Below are 18830 nucleotides of genomic sequence, written 5' to 3' on the forward strand. Positions count from 1 at the left end.
ATGATATTATCGTATATTTTCAGAGTGGGGAGGAGCATGCAGATCACTTGAGAAAGGTGTTGCGAAGGCTATGAGAGCACTAGTTGTATGCCAAGCTGAGTAAACATGAGTTCTAGATTCATGAAGTCCTGTTCTTGGGTCACGTCATAAAAGGAGATGGATTAGTTGTGGATCCAAAGAAGGTAGCGGACATTCTGAACTGGAAAACAACGAAAGATGTTCGTGGAATTAAGAGTTTCATTGCTATGACTGGATACTATCGGCGTTTCATTGAAGGTTTTTCAAAGATTGCGAGACCCATGACAACCTTGCTAACAAACAAAGTTGAATTTAAGTTGACCTAGAAGTGCTAAGAGGCCTTCGAAGCGCTGAAGGAGAAGTCAACTACAACGCCTGTCTTGGTTCTGCTTGATGTTCACAAGCCATTATCAGTGTATTGTGATGCTTCCTACATCGGGTTGGGATGTGTGCTAATGCAAGAAGGTAAAGTCATTATGTATTCATCCTGACAATTGAAGGTTCATGAGAGGAATTATCCCACACATGACCTGGAATTAATAGAAGTGGTTCATGCATTGAAAACATGGAGGCACTACCTGTATGGGCAGAAGTGTGATGTTTACATAGACCACAAGAGTCTAAAGTATATATTCACCCAGACAGAGCTAAATATGAGGCAACAAAGATGGCTATAGTTGATAAAAGACTATGAATTGGAGATACATTATCATCTGGGCAAAGCGAATGTGGTTGTAGATGCACTAAGCAGAAAGAGTCAAGTCAATATGATGGATGCTCACCTGATGCCGTATGAGTTAGTCAAAGAGTTTGACAGACTGAGCCTCGGATTTATGAACAACACTCAGGCAATGACAGTTGAGCTGGAACCCACCCTAGAGTGGGATATCAGAGAACGACAGAAAGATGATGAGAAGATCAGCAAGATCTGTCGGCTAATCTCAGAAGGGAAAGGGAAAGACTTTCAGGAAGATGTAGAAGGTGTGATATGGTTCAAAGACCAGCTATGTGTTCCCGATATCAAGTCCATTTGGGAGCTAATTCTCAAAGAAGCTCATGAGACAACATATTCCATACACCCCGGAAGCAAGAAGATGTATCAGGATCTGAAAAGGAGGTTTTGGTGGTATGGGATGAAATGGGAGATTGCAGAGCATGTTGCCATTTGTGATAGTTGCTAGAGAACCTAAGCAGAGCATCAAAAACTAGCTGGACTTGTGTAGCCGTTGCAGGTTCCTCAGTGGAAATGGGATGAGATCGGAATGGATTTCATAGTTGGCCTACCTCGAACCCGGGTCGGCTACGATTCCATTTGGGTGATTGTGGACCGCTTAACAAAGGTGATCCATTTTATACCAGTGAAGACAACATATAATGGAGCAACGCTAGCTGAGTTATACATGTCTCAGATTATTTGTTTGCATGGTGTTCCGAAGAAGATAGTGTCAGATCGAGAAACACAGTTCGCCTCTCATTTTTTGCAGCAACTACATGAAGCTTTGGGCACGCATTTGAAGTTCAATTCATCTTACCACCTGCAGATCTAGGGCCAGACTGAAAGAACTAATCAGATTCTGGAAGACATGTTGAGACCCTGTGCATTGCAAGATAAGTCAGGCTGGCATAAGAAGTTGCCTTATGCAGATTTCTCTTATAACAACAGCCATCAGGCCAGTTTGAAGATGTCACCGTTTCAGGCATTGTATGGTAGGAGTTGTAGAACTCCACTGCTCTGGGATCAACCTAGAGAAAGGCAGGTGTTCGGCCTAGACGTTTTGCTCGAAGCCAAAGAGAACATCAAGAAGGTTCGAGAGAATCTAAAGATAGAACAGTCAAGACAACGCAGTTATGCTGACACAAGGAGGGAATTGAGTTTCTAAGTTGGAGATCAAGATGGTTTTGAAGTTGGAGATCACCTATCAGAGGAGTTAGAAGGTTCGAAGTCAAGGGCAAGTTAGCACTGCGATATATCGGACCGTACTAGATTCTGGCAAGGCATAGAGAAGTGGCATATCGGCTCAGCTTACCAGAAGACCTGTCAGCGGTGCATGATGTGTTCCATATGTCTCAGCTGAAGAAGTGCTTGCGAGTACCAGAGGAGCAGTTGCAGTGGAAGGACTTGAAGTCGAAGAAGACCTGACATATCAAGAGAAACCAACGCAGATTCGGGATACAACATACAGAGTCACCTGGAGAAATACTATCAGAATGTGCAAAGTCAGATGGGGTCACCACTCGGAAGAAGAAGCAACCTAGGAACGCGAAGATGATCTAAAAGCCAAGTATCCTAAACTCTTTGCTAGCTAGCCTTGAATTTCGGGGCGAGATTCTTTTAAGGGGGATAGGTCTGTAACACCATGAATTTTGGGGTATAAAAATTTCTTTGCTATGTACTCAAAATTCAGGTGTTACTCTTTCCTTTCTTCGCTTTTCTTTTCCCTTTATCAAAACAATAGACAATTATTTTGTTCTATGTTGGCATGAGCCCTAGAAGTGTCATGATTGTTGCATTCATGCCGCCTCATAGTGCTTCTAAGTGCAAGAAGTGTTTGAAACATGTTAATATGTCTTGTAGAAGTCTCCCGTAAAATTTCATTTTTTCTGAATATTTTTCTATTTTCTAAAATTCAAAATCTATTTATTTGAGGTACTTAAAAAGATTTTCAAAATTTCTAAATATGTTTTTAAGTTCATTGGATGCCAAATCATGTATAGGAGTTTTTCTAGAATTTTTGGAGTCTTTGAGATATTTTTCGGATATTAAAAACGATTTCAGCCTTTTCTGAAATTAATTTTAATTTTAAAAATTAGATAATTATGGAAAATAAAATATCATAAAACCCTAGCAATATATATATGACTGGAATCCTCTCGTCAAGCCCTTTCCGAAATTCGAAACCCCATCCCCAGGCTAGTCCGAAACTCCCGGAATTGCTCGCCGAAGTTCGGGACGGTTCCAACTCCGCGTGAGCAATTGCTTTTGATCCGTGCGTCGTCGTCGGAATCCGAGGGCACCGTTGCGTGTGTCTCGCCAAGAGCTTCGTCCTGGTGCCTTCGATTCATCGATCCGATCGACGGTTCATCCTCAATCGACGAATTTGTGCTCGGCTCTGGCGAGGTCGTCTTCTCCAGTGAGCCTCCACCATTGTTGCACCTAGGGTTTCTTCGTGTTTTCTATTTTCCCGTCCGTGCAGGGCCCCATCTCCCTTCTCTCACTACTCCCTAGCGGCGGCGCCCCTCCCCTCTCTTTCCCCTTGCCCGGCGCGGCCCCTCCCCCTCCCCGGCGGTGGCGGTCGACACGCTCGCCTGAGCCGCACGCGTGCCCGGCCACCCCCCCCCCCCCCCCCGCACGCGTCGGCCTCTCCTTTCTAAGGTGAGAGGAAGGAGACAAAGGGAGGAAGCAGACAATATTTTTGTGAATACCCCCCGGGAATTTTAAATATGTGCGCAGAAATTTGTTCCATTTTAAAATCGCAATAACTTTTGCGTTTTAAATCCGATTCACTCCGTTCAAGTTGCGTTAGATTCGTATTAAAATTGTCTATATGTTAGAAGTATTATTATATGTTGTTGCAAATTTCATTTAATTAATTTAAATGTTTGTTTGACCGATGGTTACTAGAACGATGTTTCAATTTAAATCTGATCTAGGATTTTGATTTGTACATTTATAAATCAACATTAGTGTGGTTAAACTTAACTGAACTATTCTTTATTAAATAATTGTTTAGTTTAATCATGTTATCTATTAATTAACTCTCGCGTGTTATGTCAGCCGCGCGCTGTATGCGTGCTGTGCGCGTGCTGCCGTGCTGTTTTGTGCGTTGCGTTTTTCGTCTCACGCCGTTATTTTGTCTCGCTTATAGTCGCTAACGTTATTTGAATTATTTGTCTAACTGAAAGATGTTAGCGTAGCAAATTAATTAAAACTAGACGATAGCTCTAGTTGCATTTAATAAATGTTGATTAACACGGGTATGTCGAATTAAATGTTCTATTTCATTTTTGCATAACGTATACGCGATAACTTCTCAATCGTAGCTTCGATTTCGATGTTTCTTTTTCTCGTGTGACCGTAGAAGTGAGCGTTATTTTGTATTGCACATGTTTTCCTTCTATGGTGTGCTTTTCCTTTCTGTTCCAAGAATATTGAATTTGTGTTCACACTCGCTTAGATAACGTTCCGTCCGTGGAGACCGAGGAAGTTGTAGAAGAAGCCCATGAGCAGCAACAGTTTGGTGAAGGCAAGTGTCCTCTGACCTATTATATCTTATTTACTTTATAATTCACTGTCCCGCATACTATGATTAACCTAAAAATTGACTAGCTTTCTATTTATCATGTCCTTGATTACCTTTTTGGGTTGGGTTATTATAATCAGCTACTTGGTAGTGCTTTACCCTAATCAAAGAACATGATGAGAATTACTTTTATGATACGATGATTCAGTATGATTATGATTATGAACTTGTGGCATTTTAGGGGGTCGAACGGTTTTTCAAGTGCCTCTCCGTAAGAACTTGTTCATTGAGAGACTACCCAGGACAACAGTACAAACATGAGGGTGGAATGAGACACCCTTAGCTGATTATTTGGAGGAACTTAGGGTGTAGTTTGCTTCGCTGCTGTGTCGTCAATGGGGGCTGGGGCATAGTGCTTGCTCTGCTAAGTGTGGGTGCCGAGGTTCATTCGATTTGGTTTTGTTAGTCACTCACCATAGGGAGGAGTACCATGTGTTGTACGAATGGCAAAACCTAACGGGTAGCTACACACCAGGAGAATCTTTGTAAAGGCTACGTAGTAATACCCTACAAGATCACCTATGTAGTGATCAATGGGGAGTAGCGCTCCTCGGGCAGAAAGGGAATCACGACTCGTGGGTAAATTGTGCAACTTCTGTAAAGTGTTAGAAACTGATATATCAGTCATGCTCACGGTTAAGAGCAGCTATGGGATCCTCTTTGATTAGAGATACTCTGGATTCATTTATGTTGATGGTTTAATGATGATGGCTATAATTATGACATTTGGTACTTTCCTCTTTGAGGAAGTGCTCTCTTTTGGGAATATCAACTTGGGTTTTATGATAAAACTTGGCTTCTATTAATGATAATGACCAAATAAAAGCAACTACTTTGAGCTTAACCCCACATACAGCTAGTCCATTTCAACCAAACAGGACATTTGTTGAGTACGTTGATGTGTACTCACCCTTGCTTAAACACCGAACACCAGATTGTCCCTATTGCAACCATTGCTCATGAGAATATGAAGGAAATGCAGAGGATTTCTAGGAGTTTCAGGACTTTGGAATTCTAATCTAGACTAGCGGCGAACCCCCAGTTGGTTGCCTGTGAAGGCCTTATCTTACTACGTTTCGTTCAGCACTTTAATTTATGTTTAAGTTAATGACTATGTGGATGTCTTGGACATCATGATGTAATAAAGTTATACTTATTTTCGCTATTATTTGAGCATTGTGTGATGATGTCCATGATGGATTATGGGGAGGCTACACTAGCGCAAAACAAAATTTTCGACCAGAAATTACTGCGGTTATAGATCATGAAATTACCACTAGACGCACAGGGCAGCGGAAGACGTCTCGATGTAGATGAACGCGTCGAGCAGTGTTCTGCAGTCGCCGGCAACCTTCACGTCCTCGCGCAGTTCGTCCTAGTGCTCCAGATGCAGTACCTCCGAGGTATCCACACGTACAGGGAGCAAGCACTACGTTCCAAACTGCTAGGTTCGTGACGGCGCCTAGGCAAGGGCGAGGGGCGGGCGACTACTCAATTACGGGTGGCGAGTTAGGGTTGCCTTAACCGTGCCCCTACCCCTCGTTATATAGGCATTCTGGTGGGCTTCTAACTTCGAGGCCCATCGATAACCCTAAAGTCCTGTCTAATTCGGATCTAATCCGAGTTAGGCTTCCTTCCCCTTAAGTGTGTGACCCTATAGGTTCACGTACATATAGACATGACCCAAGTACTCTTACTTGGCCCAATAATTGAGAGCGGCCTCTAGCAAAACATATCAACTCCTATGCGCATGTAAAGATCATATCAAACGAACCATTACAACATTACGTACATGTTGTTCCCTTTGTCTCACGATATTTGGTCTGGCTCTAAGCTGATCTTTCTTTCTCGATACTGTGAATTGGAATCCTTTCATTGGTAACACTTAACCTTAGCATGACCATGCATTTCTTGATCCAATCACTCGAGGGGCCTAGAGATATCTCTCTCAAGAAGAGAGGGACAAATTTCATCTTTGACCGACCATGCCTCACAGCATTCTTTCTAACAAACCCAAAACTACCTTTATAACTACCCAGTTACAGAGTAGCATTTGATAGTCCCTAAGTAAGTCAATTCACATCTTGAGAACATGCAACAATCTCAGGTTCGAAGGATACAGTATACATGTTGCAAAAAGAGAACTATATTACAATATCTCACGTTGGGTCGGTCCAGCCTCATGTCATACATGTGCCCACATTATTAGTTTAACATGTCCATGACTTGTGAAATGTAGTTATCAACTAATACATGTGCTAGTCATCGACTCTGACTAGGGACATCATTTAGAATAACCATACAAGTAAAGAATCTCACAAACAATTCACATAATTGCTAATCAATACAAGGTGCCTGTCATGGGTATTCAATTAAGCAATATATATATATATATATATATATATATATATATATATATATATATATATATATCATGGATACAAAGAAATATGCTTAACTCTATGATTATCTCTAGGGTATATTTCTAACAATCTCCCACTTGCACTAGAGTTAATCTAGAAGATATCTAATACTTAAAGATCTCATGTGTGCCTCATGCTTGGGTTATGGAAGAGGTTTTATCAAAGGATCAGCAACATTCAAATCTGTATGTATTTTGCATATCTTTATCTCACCCCGCATAACGAATTCCCGTATGAGGTGAAACTTCTGCAGTACGTGTTTGTTTTCTGGTGGTTCCCTTGCTCATTAGCTTGCGCAATAGCCCCATTGTTGTCACAGTAGAGGTTCAATGGACTAGAAGCATTAGGAAACACACCAAGCTCGATGAGGAACTTCCTTATCCAAACACCTTCCTTCGTAGATTCAGAAGCTGCAATGTACTCGGCTTCTGTTGTAGAATCAGTCAAAGTCTCCTGCTTGGAACTCTTCCAACGAACAACACCCCCATTTATTGTGAACACAAAACCTGATTGTGTTTTTAACTCGTCTGTGTCAGTTTAGAAGCTAGCATCGGTGTAACCAGTTACAACGAGCTTCTACTTAGCCCCATATACCAGGAATATATCTTTAGTCTTTCTCAAATACTTAAGAATGTCTTTTACAGCCTGATGCCTACTCATAGCATTTATAGCGTATGAAACATCTGGACATGTTCATGTTAACATTTTTACCGAATACGAATATAGATAAATCGAATGTGTCTGAATCATCTCTGGTGACGGCCACAGCGGTGAAACATGACCGGATAAGCCAACAGTATCATAATCTGCTAGCCTCAATATCAACCGTCCATCTCGTAATCGAGGGATTTGAGATCCTCTAACCACGGGCCGAATTGTTTCTTCGCCCAACAGATATTTTCCAGTGCCGCTCTGAACAGTGTGATGTGGCCGCGCGAGCCGCGAGGAGCCAGCTAGCCATGGTCGTCCCAGTCCCGCCGCCGCCTCTCCTCGCTTCCCACGTGGCCGTCCGGGCCGCGGCCTCCGCCATATCCCACGGCCGCCGGGTCCTCCTTAACGGCGACCACCCGCCGCAGGTCGCGGCCCTCGGGCGCGGCGACTGGGTCAAGCTCATCTGCGGCGCCAGCTTTGAGGTATCATGCCCCTTCCACCTTGCTGCTTCACTCGTCACTACATTGGGCTCCAGCTCCAGGGACTGTTGGCTGTTCATAGTAGGGTCAAATCAAATGGGGCTCCAGGGACTATTGGCTGTGCATAGTAGGGTCAAATGGACAGGAACTCATGAAACCAGCGGGTGCTTCCTCTCCATCTGATGTTGAAAGCTGAAAAACAGAGGGGGGGGGGGGGGGGGGGGGGTGGCTAGCACTTTATGCTGGTGTTAGCTTAGAAGGAAAAGTGAATCGGGTTTAATCTGTGGAGGTGAAATGATGGTGTGGTTGGTGTTTGATGTGCTACCACAGTAAGAGTACCAGTGACCACGATGCAATATGCACAACGAGTGAAGAACTATTACTGACTGACCGTGCTATAATCCTCACATCGTTTACATGTTCATTGTCCTTGCAGGATGCAGCTGATGTCAGGAATCTCTCCCTTGTCTACACTCTTGCTGGAGGTACACATGTTGACTCAACTGGAAGACATTTATTTGGATTGGATATTTATAGCATTTTAGATTGACATTGTAACAGTCCACGTTGCAGCCCACATGCTTTCTTTATATCTTCAGTCAGTAAAGAATTGAGGTTTTAATCACTTATATCTTGACCTTTTGTTTACTGACCCGAATTGCAGAAAAATCTTAAAACACTGACATTAATGGAACACAAGGACTTGCAGAGTTTGAAAAGCACGGCAAGATAGGTCTACAGTATATATTACACAGTAAATGTGATAATGATAAGCTAAGGGCATGTTTGGATATAAGAGCTAATTGTTACTTAGCTAAAATTAGCCCAAGTGCTCCAAACAGGGCTAATAGGTGATCTATTTTTTTAGCCAAGCCTTCAACTAGTCGTTACTCAACTAGAAGCCAACCTCAGCTGATTTAGGACCTGTTTGGATACAGGAACTTATTACTAGTTAGCTAAAAATTAGCCATAGTGCATCCATACTAGAGGGCTTATAGATGAACTAATTCTTTAGCCAAGTCTCCAACTAATCGTTAGTGAACTAGGTAGCCGAACTCAGCTAATTTGAGCTATTTTTTAGCCCAACTAGTAACTAGCCCTAGCTTATCCAAACAGTCTCTAAACATATGTGTCTTACAACTTTTGTTATGAAACCCTTATTTCAGTATCTCCCAATGAAGTGATTGGGGAATTATAGGGCCTGATTGGTTCAGGTTTTTTTTTTGAGGAACTTTTCTGGGAATCTGGTTGTGTAGAGAATCTGAGTATCATGAAGATTACATGTGGAGAAAGATAAACGAGTCTATAAGGTTTAAAATGTAGAAAGTGATGGTGTCCTACTATCGCCAGTGTTTTTAAGGTGGCGCCTAGGCGTCCAGGCGCTTGAAGAATTATGTGCGCCTTGCTCGCCTAGGCGTCCAGGCGGTGGTCCAACGTCTCGCTTCGCCTTACCGCCTTAAGAACACTACCTATCGCAACGACTTGGCCAATGTTCACGTTAATTTTTGGCAGTTTTTACTAAAGTGATTCTCATAAAAGCGGGCTGAATAGTTGGGTGTTTGGCAGTCTGCAGCAGCTTTTGGTGGCCAAAAGCTGAAACAAACAGGGCCATACACTTATGAATTGCAACTTGATGTTATACACTTACGAATTATGGGCAATTCTGTACATGCAGTGGATTGCATTGATTGTGCAGCAGATGCATCTGTGGTGGGAGCAGTGAATGAAGGTATTGAAGTAGCAGCATCAATTGTACCAACAGTTCAAAGGCCTTGGCTGATGATTAGTGTTAATGATGATTGCAGAGATCTTCATTTCCGTAAAGCTGGTAAGAACATGCTGCTTAGGAAATTATCTGTTATACTTGTTAGTTTAACTTAGTGCATTATCATTTGATATCAAAATTAGTTTCCTGCTTAGAAGTACTTGCCAACCTGTTAACTTTTGAACTCTGTCGAGTCTGAAAAACTTTGTTTATTCTCTAGAGTTTGATCCTGATGATTGCCCACTGGATTGCTCAAAGCCATGTGAGAAAGTTTGCCCAGCTGATGCAATATCACTAAAGCATTCCATGGTTGATGGAGAGCGCACACTATCTGATCCCTTACGTGGTAAATATGAGGTATCAGTTGCTTTGGCTCTTTAGTTCTTTAATTCTGCTCCTGTTATCTTCATGAGCCTCATTTTCTTTATAAGATGATTCTGCTTTTTGTAGGGTGGTGTAATTACTGAGCGGTGCTATGGATGTGGTCGGTGCTTGCCAGTTTGCCCGTATGACAGAATAAGTGAGTGCTGTACTTCTTTTTTGTTCCGTTCTTGTCTTTTTGTCATCATCTGAATAGTTCACTCGGAGTTAGTAAGACAAGTAATACCTTTGATTGCACATAGCTTTCATTGGATGGAAATGTAAAATCACCTTCTGTCAATTCTGATCCCTCACCCTTGTGTATCTTATAGAAGCTGCAAGCTTTGCTTGAAACCATTTCAGGAGCTGTGTCCTATGTTCGAGACCCTACTATGACTGCTGAATTATTGAAAAGAGATGATGTTGATGCAATAGAGATACATACCACTGGAAAGTATGTTTCACTTGTCTCAGTTATTTTGTTGGTTGAGTTATTTTTTACTTTTCCCCCATTTCATTTTTCACTTGATCTGATATATTCTGACCACTGTAGAGGAACTGATATGTTCAATACCCTCTGGGACAACTTGAGTGGGTCCATCAATAATGTGAAGCTGGTTGCAGTAGGTTCCACAATTGGTTTGTTGCTGTATCCACATATTTGTATTGCTGGAAATGTAGCCAGTGACTTTTTATTGAAAAAAAAACTTCCATTCCATCATTATTAACGTGAAAGTTCACTCTTTTCAGGTTAGTCTTCCTGATATAGGTGAATCAACTGTTGACCTCATGAACACAATATACACAATAATGGAGCCCCATTTTAAAGGGTATAATCTTTGGCAGGTTAGTTCTCAAGAGAATAATTACTCAATTGCTGCTTTTCAATATTGTGTGTATACTTCAGTGTTAGATGCATCCTTATTCATGACCTTGTTAACAACTTTAAAAAAAATCATGTTAAAGCTTCAAACTAGATATTTGAGATTGTTTTGATTATTTAGTTTTTAATCCATTGAGTTTGCTGTTATGTTTTCTTTAAATGCTAGCATCACTTTGCTAGTCATCTTGATGTGGTGGGAACCTGGCATGCATATCATTTATGTACTACTTTTGAATTTTAATCTTGTAAACGTAATGCGCTTTTTTGCTGGGACTTTATAAATTGTTTTTCTTTTGGAACAGTTAGATGGCCGACCTATGAGTGGTGACATTGGCCGAGGTGCAACAAGGGAGACAGTTTCTTTTGCCGCTCATGTGGCTTCAATGTCAGAAAGACCTCCTGGTAAATGAAGCCAGCAATTGAAATATTTTTGGCCTCATGTGGCTGTGGCTCTCTCGTCCTTATATTTTCATATTTTGCTGTGCCTGTGGTTTTTGAAGGGTTCTATCAGTTGGCTGGTGGCACCAACTCATACACTGTTGATTACTTAAAGAAAGCTGGTCTTTTCCAATCATCAAATTGGAATTCAGGGACCGCAACCTCTGAAATGGCCAGTTCTCACCAAGCTTTAATAGGAGGGATTGCTTATGGTGGCTATGCTCGCAAGGTTTGAACTAGTGACATGTCTTCAAATCTTGATCGCTTTCCTAGAGAAATGATCTTTTGAATCTTCATCAAATAGGCTGGTCATTAGCTGCACCAAAGCTAGTAACTTCCCCTATACCTGTTGATGGTGTGGCATCTGCTTTCGTATTTGTGGATTTTGTTTCTTTTATTTACTATTAATTCAGCTCTTACTGAAAACATGGTGCTCACATGTGCTTGTACATCAGTGCATCTATGCAATGTTTTAAGAATAATTCTTTTCCCTGTGCACATCGCAGATCGTTGGACGGGTTTTGCGCAAAATACCAGAACAGTTTGGCCGTGTGCACATCGAGGATCATCCTGATCATCTACTGGAGGCTCTACAAGAAGCCATGTCATTAGTAGGACCTGTGAAGGGTTATATACCCAGTCATTCCAAGCCTTTCATGAAACAAGTAGATAGACAATAGGAAGTAGGAAAAGCGCAGGATATACCCTTCAACCCAGTTTTGGGCGAAGATAAGGCGCATCGTACTTTAGCTGTGACAGTGAGGAGTTCAATGTGGTCATTGGGCCAGGAATCTAGTGGTTGCTGTCGGTCGCTCGTTCTAGATGGATTATGGGCTATGGAACCTGGAGTGCCGTGGTGCTGCAAACATCTCATGTTTCATTCTGAAATCTTTTTAGATGTATAATACGTAGTAGTTGAATTTTCTGTAAAAAAACATGTTGCTTGGTGTTTGCCTTTCCAATTGGCTGATAAGCCTGGCCATATCGTTATGCAGACACGGTCATCTGCAGCAGACGACCTTTGAGGCTTTGACAAATTTGAGCAGCAGCCGTCGGTTTCGGACGACGTGTTCTGTAGCGTCGCGTAATGCGTCTTTCCATTACGCCTATCTAACTGTTATTATTATATTACTCCCTCCTAAAATAAAATTTGTTTTACATACAAGAATTAATATATTTATTTTACATATGTGTTTAGATTTATTATCATCTATTTAAATATTAAAATAAAAATTAAGAGCTAAAACGACTAATATTTAGAAACGGGAGTAAAGACTCTCTCCGTTCTAAAGTATTAGTTGTTTTAGCTCTAGGTTTTTATGTCCATATTCATATGGATGATTATGAATCTAGATATTTATATAATACATACAATAATTATTCTATTAATTATTGTTTGAATCAACAAATTTAATTTGTGATAGATGGAGTATATTAACAAATTTAATTTGTGATAGATGGAGTATATTAGAGCATCTCCAACAATGCCTCAAACTAGTGCCTCAAATTAAAATATGGGGCTCTACACAGGAAAAACTACTCCAACAGTGCCCTATTTCATAAATTTTTGTCAAAAAACTATAGGGCACCCTCTCAAGTGCCTCAAATATACTACACCGTAGTGGGCTGCCCTATAATCTAGATTTGAGGCTTTACTGTTGGAGCGGGGTGTTTTGTTGGTGCCCTAAATTCTATAAAATTTACTTATTTTCAAATTATAGGACATTTTTATAGGTCACGTTGTTGGAGATGCTCTTAGGGCATGTTTGGTTTCTTTAAGTCTAAGGACTAAAATTTAGTTAGGAGACTAAAGTTTAGTCTATACCCTGTTTTGTTATAAAGACTAAAAATATTCAAAAAAACATTAAATGAATCATAAGATGACCAAAACACCCCTTAGTATTCTACTGCCATTAATGTAACTGAAATAAAGGAAGAGCAAAAGATAAAATTAATATGGTTTAGTCCCTTTAGTCACCCCTTGAGGGACTAAAGACTAAAAGAGTTTAGTCACTATTTTAGTCTCACTTTTTGACAATTTAGAGACTAAATGACACTAAAATGGGGAGACTAATTTTTAGTCTCTCCAACCAAACAGCCCTTCGAACCGTATGTCACATTTAACACTTAAACCCTTCCACCACCAGCTCAATAATCTTTATAAAAAAAACCCCTAAGAAACCATGAATGTATTTGTGGTTGGATCACGATCTAATGGATCAGATGATTTGCTTGCACGTTTACACAGAAGGACTATTTGCATAACAGTTGTTGCCGTTGTTTTTAGGGATTAATTTTTAGTCACTCTATTTTATTCTATTTCAATCCTCTAAATTGTTAAATATGGAGACCATAACTCTATTTTAATTTTCGTATTTAACAATTTAAAAAACTAAAATAAAATAAAATAGATCAAACAACACCTTACTATGGCAGCATGAGAAAGAGATAAAAAAGATGACGAAAAACGTCTGCACAGAAAAAGAGATGGGGCAAGGTCAAGGAAGCAAATATGCAGGGATCATTGTCACTGCCACATGCACCTCCGTGGCAAGTGTCCTTTGGCTTTGGCATCAATCAAATAGACAAGAGGCCACCTCTACCACCGCCATCCGCAGTCCATACAGTGACCCCCACGAGGTCAAGAACCTGTACGAGGAGAGGAAAGAACCTGGAAGAGAGGAGCTTGAGGAGATGGCGAGCGCCGAGGGCGAGAGGTGGGTGGGACTGGCGACGGACTTCTCGCAGGGGAGCCGAGAGGCGCTGCAGTGGGCGGCGACCAACCTGCTCCGCGCCGGCGACCACCTGCTGCTGCTGCACGTCATCAAGGAGCCCGACTACGAGCAGAGCGAGGCCATCCTCTGGGAATCCACCGGCTCCCGTACGCACCCTTTCTCCAATCTCCACCACCGCCTCCTCCTACCCTTTGCTATGCTTGGTTCTTGCAATTGAAATTCCTAGGGTGCTAGTGCTACTGCTACTCCTAGGTGGCTAGGTCCTAGCTAGGAGCTAGCCGTTCCTCAACTTTGTGGCTAACCTGTTTTCCCTCCCACAAACACTAGCGCTAGCATTTGCGGCCATTAAAGATCCGCAAACCCTAGGATACTTGGCACTTGCTGCTCCATGATCCATGCCGTGCATAGGTGTATGACATGTACAAGGCGATTGATTGGAACGACTGATCTTGCCCATCAATCTGCGCGCACTGGTTATGATTCCTGGCTACTTGCCTTAAGGCATGTACAACCTGAGAGTCAGTATAAGTACAAAAGACAGTTAAAAGACTGTACGATATAACCTTAAACTCTGGATCATAAATACAATTAAAAGACAACATACATATATAGTCGTGAAGAGACCGACTTCAACCATTTCTCCCATATTTGTCCTATATAAAAGATACTATCTATATATATTTGTTTTATTTTTTTGAAGTCATATACTATTTGTATTATTATAATACACATTGTTGTCAGATTATATAGCTTAAATAGAATTAATATCACAAAAAATGATGTAATTAAAGTATAGGCAAAGAATAATGCTCACCTCATATGTAGAGAAGTTTTATCTCTTCCCTATATTGGGAGCCTTGAGGAGCTGTTGAAGGGTAATTTCCCTCTAAAGCCCCTTACGTGGCTACGTATGGTGGGGTGAGAGATGGAGTGGATCGTTGGAGACAGTCTGAGTAGACCCAAATTCAGAGGGGTAGAGATAGTTGGATCTATGAAAGAGATAAACTGAGGCAAGCGTTTTTTTCCGCAAACGTGAGGCAAGCTTTCCCCGCAAATGCAGAGAGGCTGGTTTTGCTGGGAGGCTGGTTGGAATGCCTAGAACTAACCATGCCTTAAATTAAATATGTGCCAGCTTCAACATCAGTTTACTCGGTTTTCTAATGGCCGGCAACCAGTGTATGCTATTGCTACTTCAGTACCATTTACTAAGGAAGACTTGCTAACTATATGTTGCCTTGATGCAGTCACTCTTTAGAGATGATGCTAGAGTAAGGAACAGGACATGGTATTCTTACTTCTTAGGCTATCTCCAACAGATCGTGTATCCAGCCATGGATGCGCATTTTGCACAACCGTATTCAATTATTTATGTTTTCAGCAGATCGCGGATTAGGACGCGCAAAATGAGTGCTCGGTCGTTTGATCGCGCAAATCTGCATGTTTTTCTCTCCTATATGGTGATGGTGCACGCGCACTGCTGGACGGGTTACATTTTTGCGTGCTCGCACGCAGCCACATCCGAATGCCTATGCTACTGGAGTTAGCCATACACAGACATAGTATATATTTTGGATACATAAAATGAAATTCAGATTTTCTTATCTGTTTCATTCATCGTGTCCTGCCGCTTTGAGGATCAATTCCAGTTATCCATATGGCTCAGCTTGCTATTCATGTTTTCACTATTAAATAGCATTGTAGGGCAAGATATTTTCAATGTTGGTGTTACTTTCATCCTAACATGATTTAACATCATGAACATCTATGTCCTTTTTTTCTGTGTTAAATATAATAGCGTTGATTCCCCTCTCGGAGTTCTCTGACCCTATTATCGCGAAGAAATATGGAGCAAAACCCGACATGGAAACCTTGGACCTCCTGAACACTACAGCTACCCAGAAGGAAGTGAGCACACCAAGCCTCTGGTCGTGTTATCTGCCATTTCCTTCTTCTCAGTGTTGCTTTTTTTTCTTTTAGGTTTTTGAATTTCTTTTGACAAACAGATTATGGTGGTTGTGAAAGTCCTGTGGGGAGATCCGCGTGAGAAGCTCTGTCAAGTTATCCATGACACCCCGTTGAGCTGCTTGGTTATAGGAAGCAGGGGCCTTGGCAAACTCAAGAGGTTGTACCTTCTTGTGACCTGTGGGCAATACTGTCTTCGCTAATAGCAGCGCTGATCTTCTGATGTCATCCTTCCTGCAGGGTGCTCTTAGGAAGTGTCAGCGATTACGTCGTGAACAACGCAACCTGCCCTGTCACCGTTGTCAAGTCATCAAGCACCGAAGGTTGATCTCATCACCGAAATGCCTGAATATTGCTGTTGTTATAATAAAAGATGGTTGGCCTCATGAAGAACATGCACTAGTTTCTAGCTACCTGAAACATGTTGAACCGGGCAATCCTATTGTAATAATAGACAAAGTGCCTTATGAAGGGCATGGTTATGTAATAGGTCTGTTCTCCAGAGTAGATGTGCCATGCTTTTGTGTCATCACCGAAAGTGCCTTACGATGATAGCCTCGCGGAGCAGGAGGCCCTTGCGGTCCAGCTGGCTAGGTGAGATCAACACATTCCATGACATCTCTGCCTCAAGAAAAACCATGGCTGCGTACCCTGCCAAAAAGATACAAGATATCACCAACCTTTTAGGGGCTTGGTAAAACTCAGCAGGAAGAAAGGACAGGCTTATTAGATCATTTCAAGTAAAATTGGGGCAAACCGTTCTTTCGTAGAAGACATACGATTCTGAATGCAGTAGATTAGAATAATATAAAACAAAACTATGTTGGGAGGTAACGTTAACTAAAACTTGAATGTCAAGACATAGTTATGTAGCGTGACTTATGTTATGGATTATAAGAAATATCAAAAGGTTGGAGGATGCTTGCACAGCCACACATGTACTGTTGGTTGGGGAATCATCTCCCATCATCATCGCAAGAATTCAGTTGCAGAGATAGGAAAAGGACAGCTTTTAGTCTGATACTAGGGTATGAGACGATAGTTCGTAGACAGTTATGTCATTTAGGGGGTTATTTCAAACATAAACTTGTTTTACTAAACTGACTGGACGCTTGTGCCCCTGGCCATAATCGTCGTCGCTCATGGATCGGTCCGGTTCCAGCTGCCAGGTTCCAGGATATCACGGGACACTGGGATCGCCACCGAGCGCCAGCTCCTCGCCGCCATGGTGGCCGTCGGGTTCTTCAAGACGTCGTTCATTGCGCTGGCCATCGTGCTGATCGACCGCGTCGGCCGGAAGCCGCTGCTGTACGTCAGCATGGTCGGCAGGACCGGCTGCCTGGCGGCGCTGTCCGCCGCTCTCTTCCTGCAGGCGCGCGGGTCGGTGTCCCGTGGCGCCGGCGTTGGCGTCGCCATCCTGACGGTGTGCAACGACGTGGCCTTCTTCTCGGTGGGGATCGGTCCGGTTCCAGCTGCCAGGTTCCATGCTGTCAAAACCACGACTGCTGCTAAGGATGGGAAGAAACACTTCTCTTCTTTTCTATGTACACGTCTCTTGTCATTGCTAGCTACTCTACTCGGATCTAAACTAGCCTCTTATAATTTCGCTACAAGAACATTATTTTTCGCAGCAAAAAAAAATCGGATTTTTATCCATAAAACATGTTGTCTCCAGCAGCGGTCGGTTTTGCAGGAGCAATTTCTAGCGGCATAGTAGAAGAAACAACACCAAGCAGCAGCAGCAGCAGCAGTTACTAATACTAGCGGTAGATCAGATCAGGAAGGGAAGGAGGATTAGCAGAGAAGCAAGCGGCTTACTTGATGGGCAGGGCATCGTCCAAGGACTGGAGCAGGGCATCATGCCGAGGCCTTGCGCCTTGCCTTCCACCACCTCCTCCTCCCGTCGCTGCCCTCCTTGTCGGACGCGGAGTTCTCGCCGATGGAGGAGCTGTCGGACGACGCCGCGCCGATCGACGAGGCCTCCGACAGCGCCTCCTCCTCCCTCCCCGTCGTCGCCGCCTCACCGCCACGCTCTTCCTCTTTTTTATAGCTATTTTTTATAGCTTGCTCAGTCACACGTTCTCTTTTAGCTAGCGGGGTACTACTGTGTAGGAGTGGGGTAACGGTCTATTGTTTAGCGAGAAGCGGGGGAGAGGAACAAACCTACGCCCTATCGTGTTAGGCTTGGGTTGGCTTCTCATGGTTCATCCACGGGTTAACGACCTACTGGTACGGTAGGGGTGAAGCGGGGAGAGGGAAACAAATATGGACTTCGCGCATGACGTAGGACGACCCTCAAAGTTGGTGCTTTAAAGGAGTAGAGGCTAGCAAAGTTGTCGTACTTGCTACAGTTTTCAATTATGTTTGATATATAGTATAAAATACAAAGATATGAGACACAGCAGCGAGTTGCTCAAGTTGTGTCGGGGAGGCGCGACGACGGGTTGCTTGAGGTCAAGGGATCTGGTGCCACGGTCGTGGTCGGGGACGCGGGACCGATGCCGATGGCGGGTTGCTTGAGATTAAACATATATCTCATTTTATTTTATTTATTTTTGTAAACTCTGAATAATGTATGTATCCTAAAGCTACCAAAATATTACCGTGCTACTAAACTTGTGGGAGATGTAAAGTGGGCAAGGATTCCAAAACCGCCGAAAACCGGCGGTAAACCGCTCGGTAAACCGAAACCGCCAGGGGGCGGTAACGGTTTTCCAGTGGTTTTTTTTGAATTCAGTCCAAATTTTAAAAATTTGAAAAAAATTATAAAAAAATATATGATAAAAAAACTACATGCTTTTCTGAGTAATTTGGT

At 42.4% G+C, this 18830-nt stretch overlaps 3 protein-coding genes across 6 annotated transcripts; 2 read left to right on the top strand and 1 right to left on the bottom strand.

Moving 5' to 3' along the window:
* The first annotated feature begins 7619 nt into the window (after positions 1–7619).
* On the top strand, positions 7620–12246 carry LOC100217065 (4Fe-4S ferredoxin, iron-sulfur binding protein). Its single transcript, NM_001143436.1, has 11 exons — positions 7620–7875; positions 8309–8357; positions 9548–9700; positions 9858–9994; positions 10088–10157; positions 10361–10451; positions 10551–10620; positions 10748–10843; positions 11183–11282; positions 11381–11547; positions 11825–12246. The coding sequence occupies exons 1-11, from the start codon at positions 7702–7704 to the stop codon at positions 11996–11998; spliced, it is 1281 nt and encodes a 426-aa protein (NP_001136908.1). The 5' UTR covers positions 7620–7701; the 3' UTR covers positions 11999–12246.
* A 1633-nt stretch (positions 12247–13879) lies between these two features.
* LOC100282352 (uncharacterized) lies at positions 13880–16539 on the top strand. Its single transcript, NM_001155264.3, has 4 exons — positions 13880–14199; positions 15849–15958; positions 16057–16175; positions 16256–16539. Exons 1-4 carry the CDS (start codon positions 14013–14015, stop codon positions 16341–16343), a joined length of 504 nt encoding a protein of 167 aa, NP_001148736.1. The 5' UTR covers positions 13880–14012; the 3' UTR covers positions 16344–16539.
* LOC100276326 (uncharacterized) lies at positions 16349–18462 on the bottom strand. 4 transcript variants are annotated; one of them, XM_020541997.3, is made up of 3 exons: positions 17834–18398; positions 17117–17502; positions 16349–16666 (listed from the first exon to the last, which is right to left on the bottom strand). In XM_020541997.3, the coding sequence occupies exons 1-2, from the start codon at positions 17874–17876 to the stop codon at positions 17156–17158; spliced, it is 390 nt and encodes a 129-aa protein (XP_020397586.1). In that variant the 5' UTR covers positions 17877–18398; the 3' UTR covers positions 16349–16666; positions 17117–17155. The 4 variants fall into 4 exon arrangements, with proteins under 4 accessions (XP_020397586.1, XP_035817269.1, XP_008654708.1 ...); XM_035961376.1 differs by having other exon boundaries at positions 16351–16666; positions 17117–17487; positions 17834–18462; XM_008656486.4 differs by lacking the exon at positions 16349–16666 and having other exon boundaries at positions 16870–17487; positions 17834–18456.
* Positions 18463–18830: the final 368 nt, after the last annotated feature.

The sequence above is a fragment of the Zea mays genome, chromosome 8 (assembly GCF_902167145.1).
Source record: "Zea mays cultivar B73 chromosome 8, Zm-B73-REFERENCE-NAM-5.0, whole genome shotgun sequence".
NCBI classification, from domain to species: Eukaryota; Viridiplantae; Streptophyta; class Magnoliopsida; order Poales; family Poaceae; genus Zea; species Zea mays.

Excerpts from the sequence above, each read along its gene's own strand:
- LOC100217065 (NM_001143436.1), top strand. The coding sequence starts at position 7,702 with ATGGTCGTCCCAGTCCCGCCGCCGCCTCTCCTCGCTTCCCACGTGGCC. Across the intron at positions 10,844-11,182 it reads AAGGGTATAATCTTTGGCAG|TTAGATGGCCGACCTATGAG; the intron begins GTTAGTTCTCAA and ends CTTTTGGAACAG. Across the intron at positions 11,283-11,380 it reads AATGTCAGAAAGACCTCCTG|GGTTCTATCAGTTGGCTGGT; the intron begins GTAAATGAAGCC and ends TGGTTTTTGAAG.
- LOC100282352 (NM_001155264.3), top strand. The coding sequence starts at position 14,013 with ATGGCGAGCGCCGAGGGCGAGAGGTGGGTGGGACTGGCGACGGACTTC. Across the intron at positions 14,200-15,848 it reads CTGGGAATCCACCGGCTCCC|CGTTGATTCCCCTCTCGGAG; the intron begins GTACGCACCCTT and ends TAAATATAATAG. Across the intron at positions 15,959-16,056 it reads CTACAGCTACCCAGAAGGAA|ATTATGGTGGTTGTGAAAGT; the intron begins GTGAGCACACCA and ends TTTGACAAACAG.
- LOC100276326 (XM_020541997.3), bottom strand. The coding sequence starts at position 17,876 with ATGATGCCCTGCTCCAGTCCTTGGACGATGCCCTGCCCATCAA. Across the intron at positions 17,503-17,833 it reads GACGATGCCCTGCCCATCAA|CATGGAACCTGGCAGCTGGA; the intron begins GTAAGCCGCTTG and ends TGGTTTTGACAG.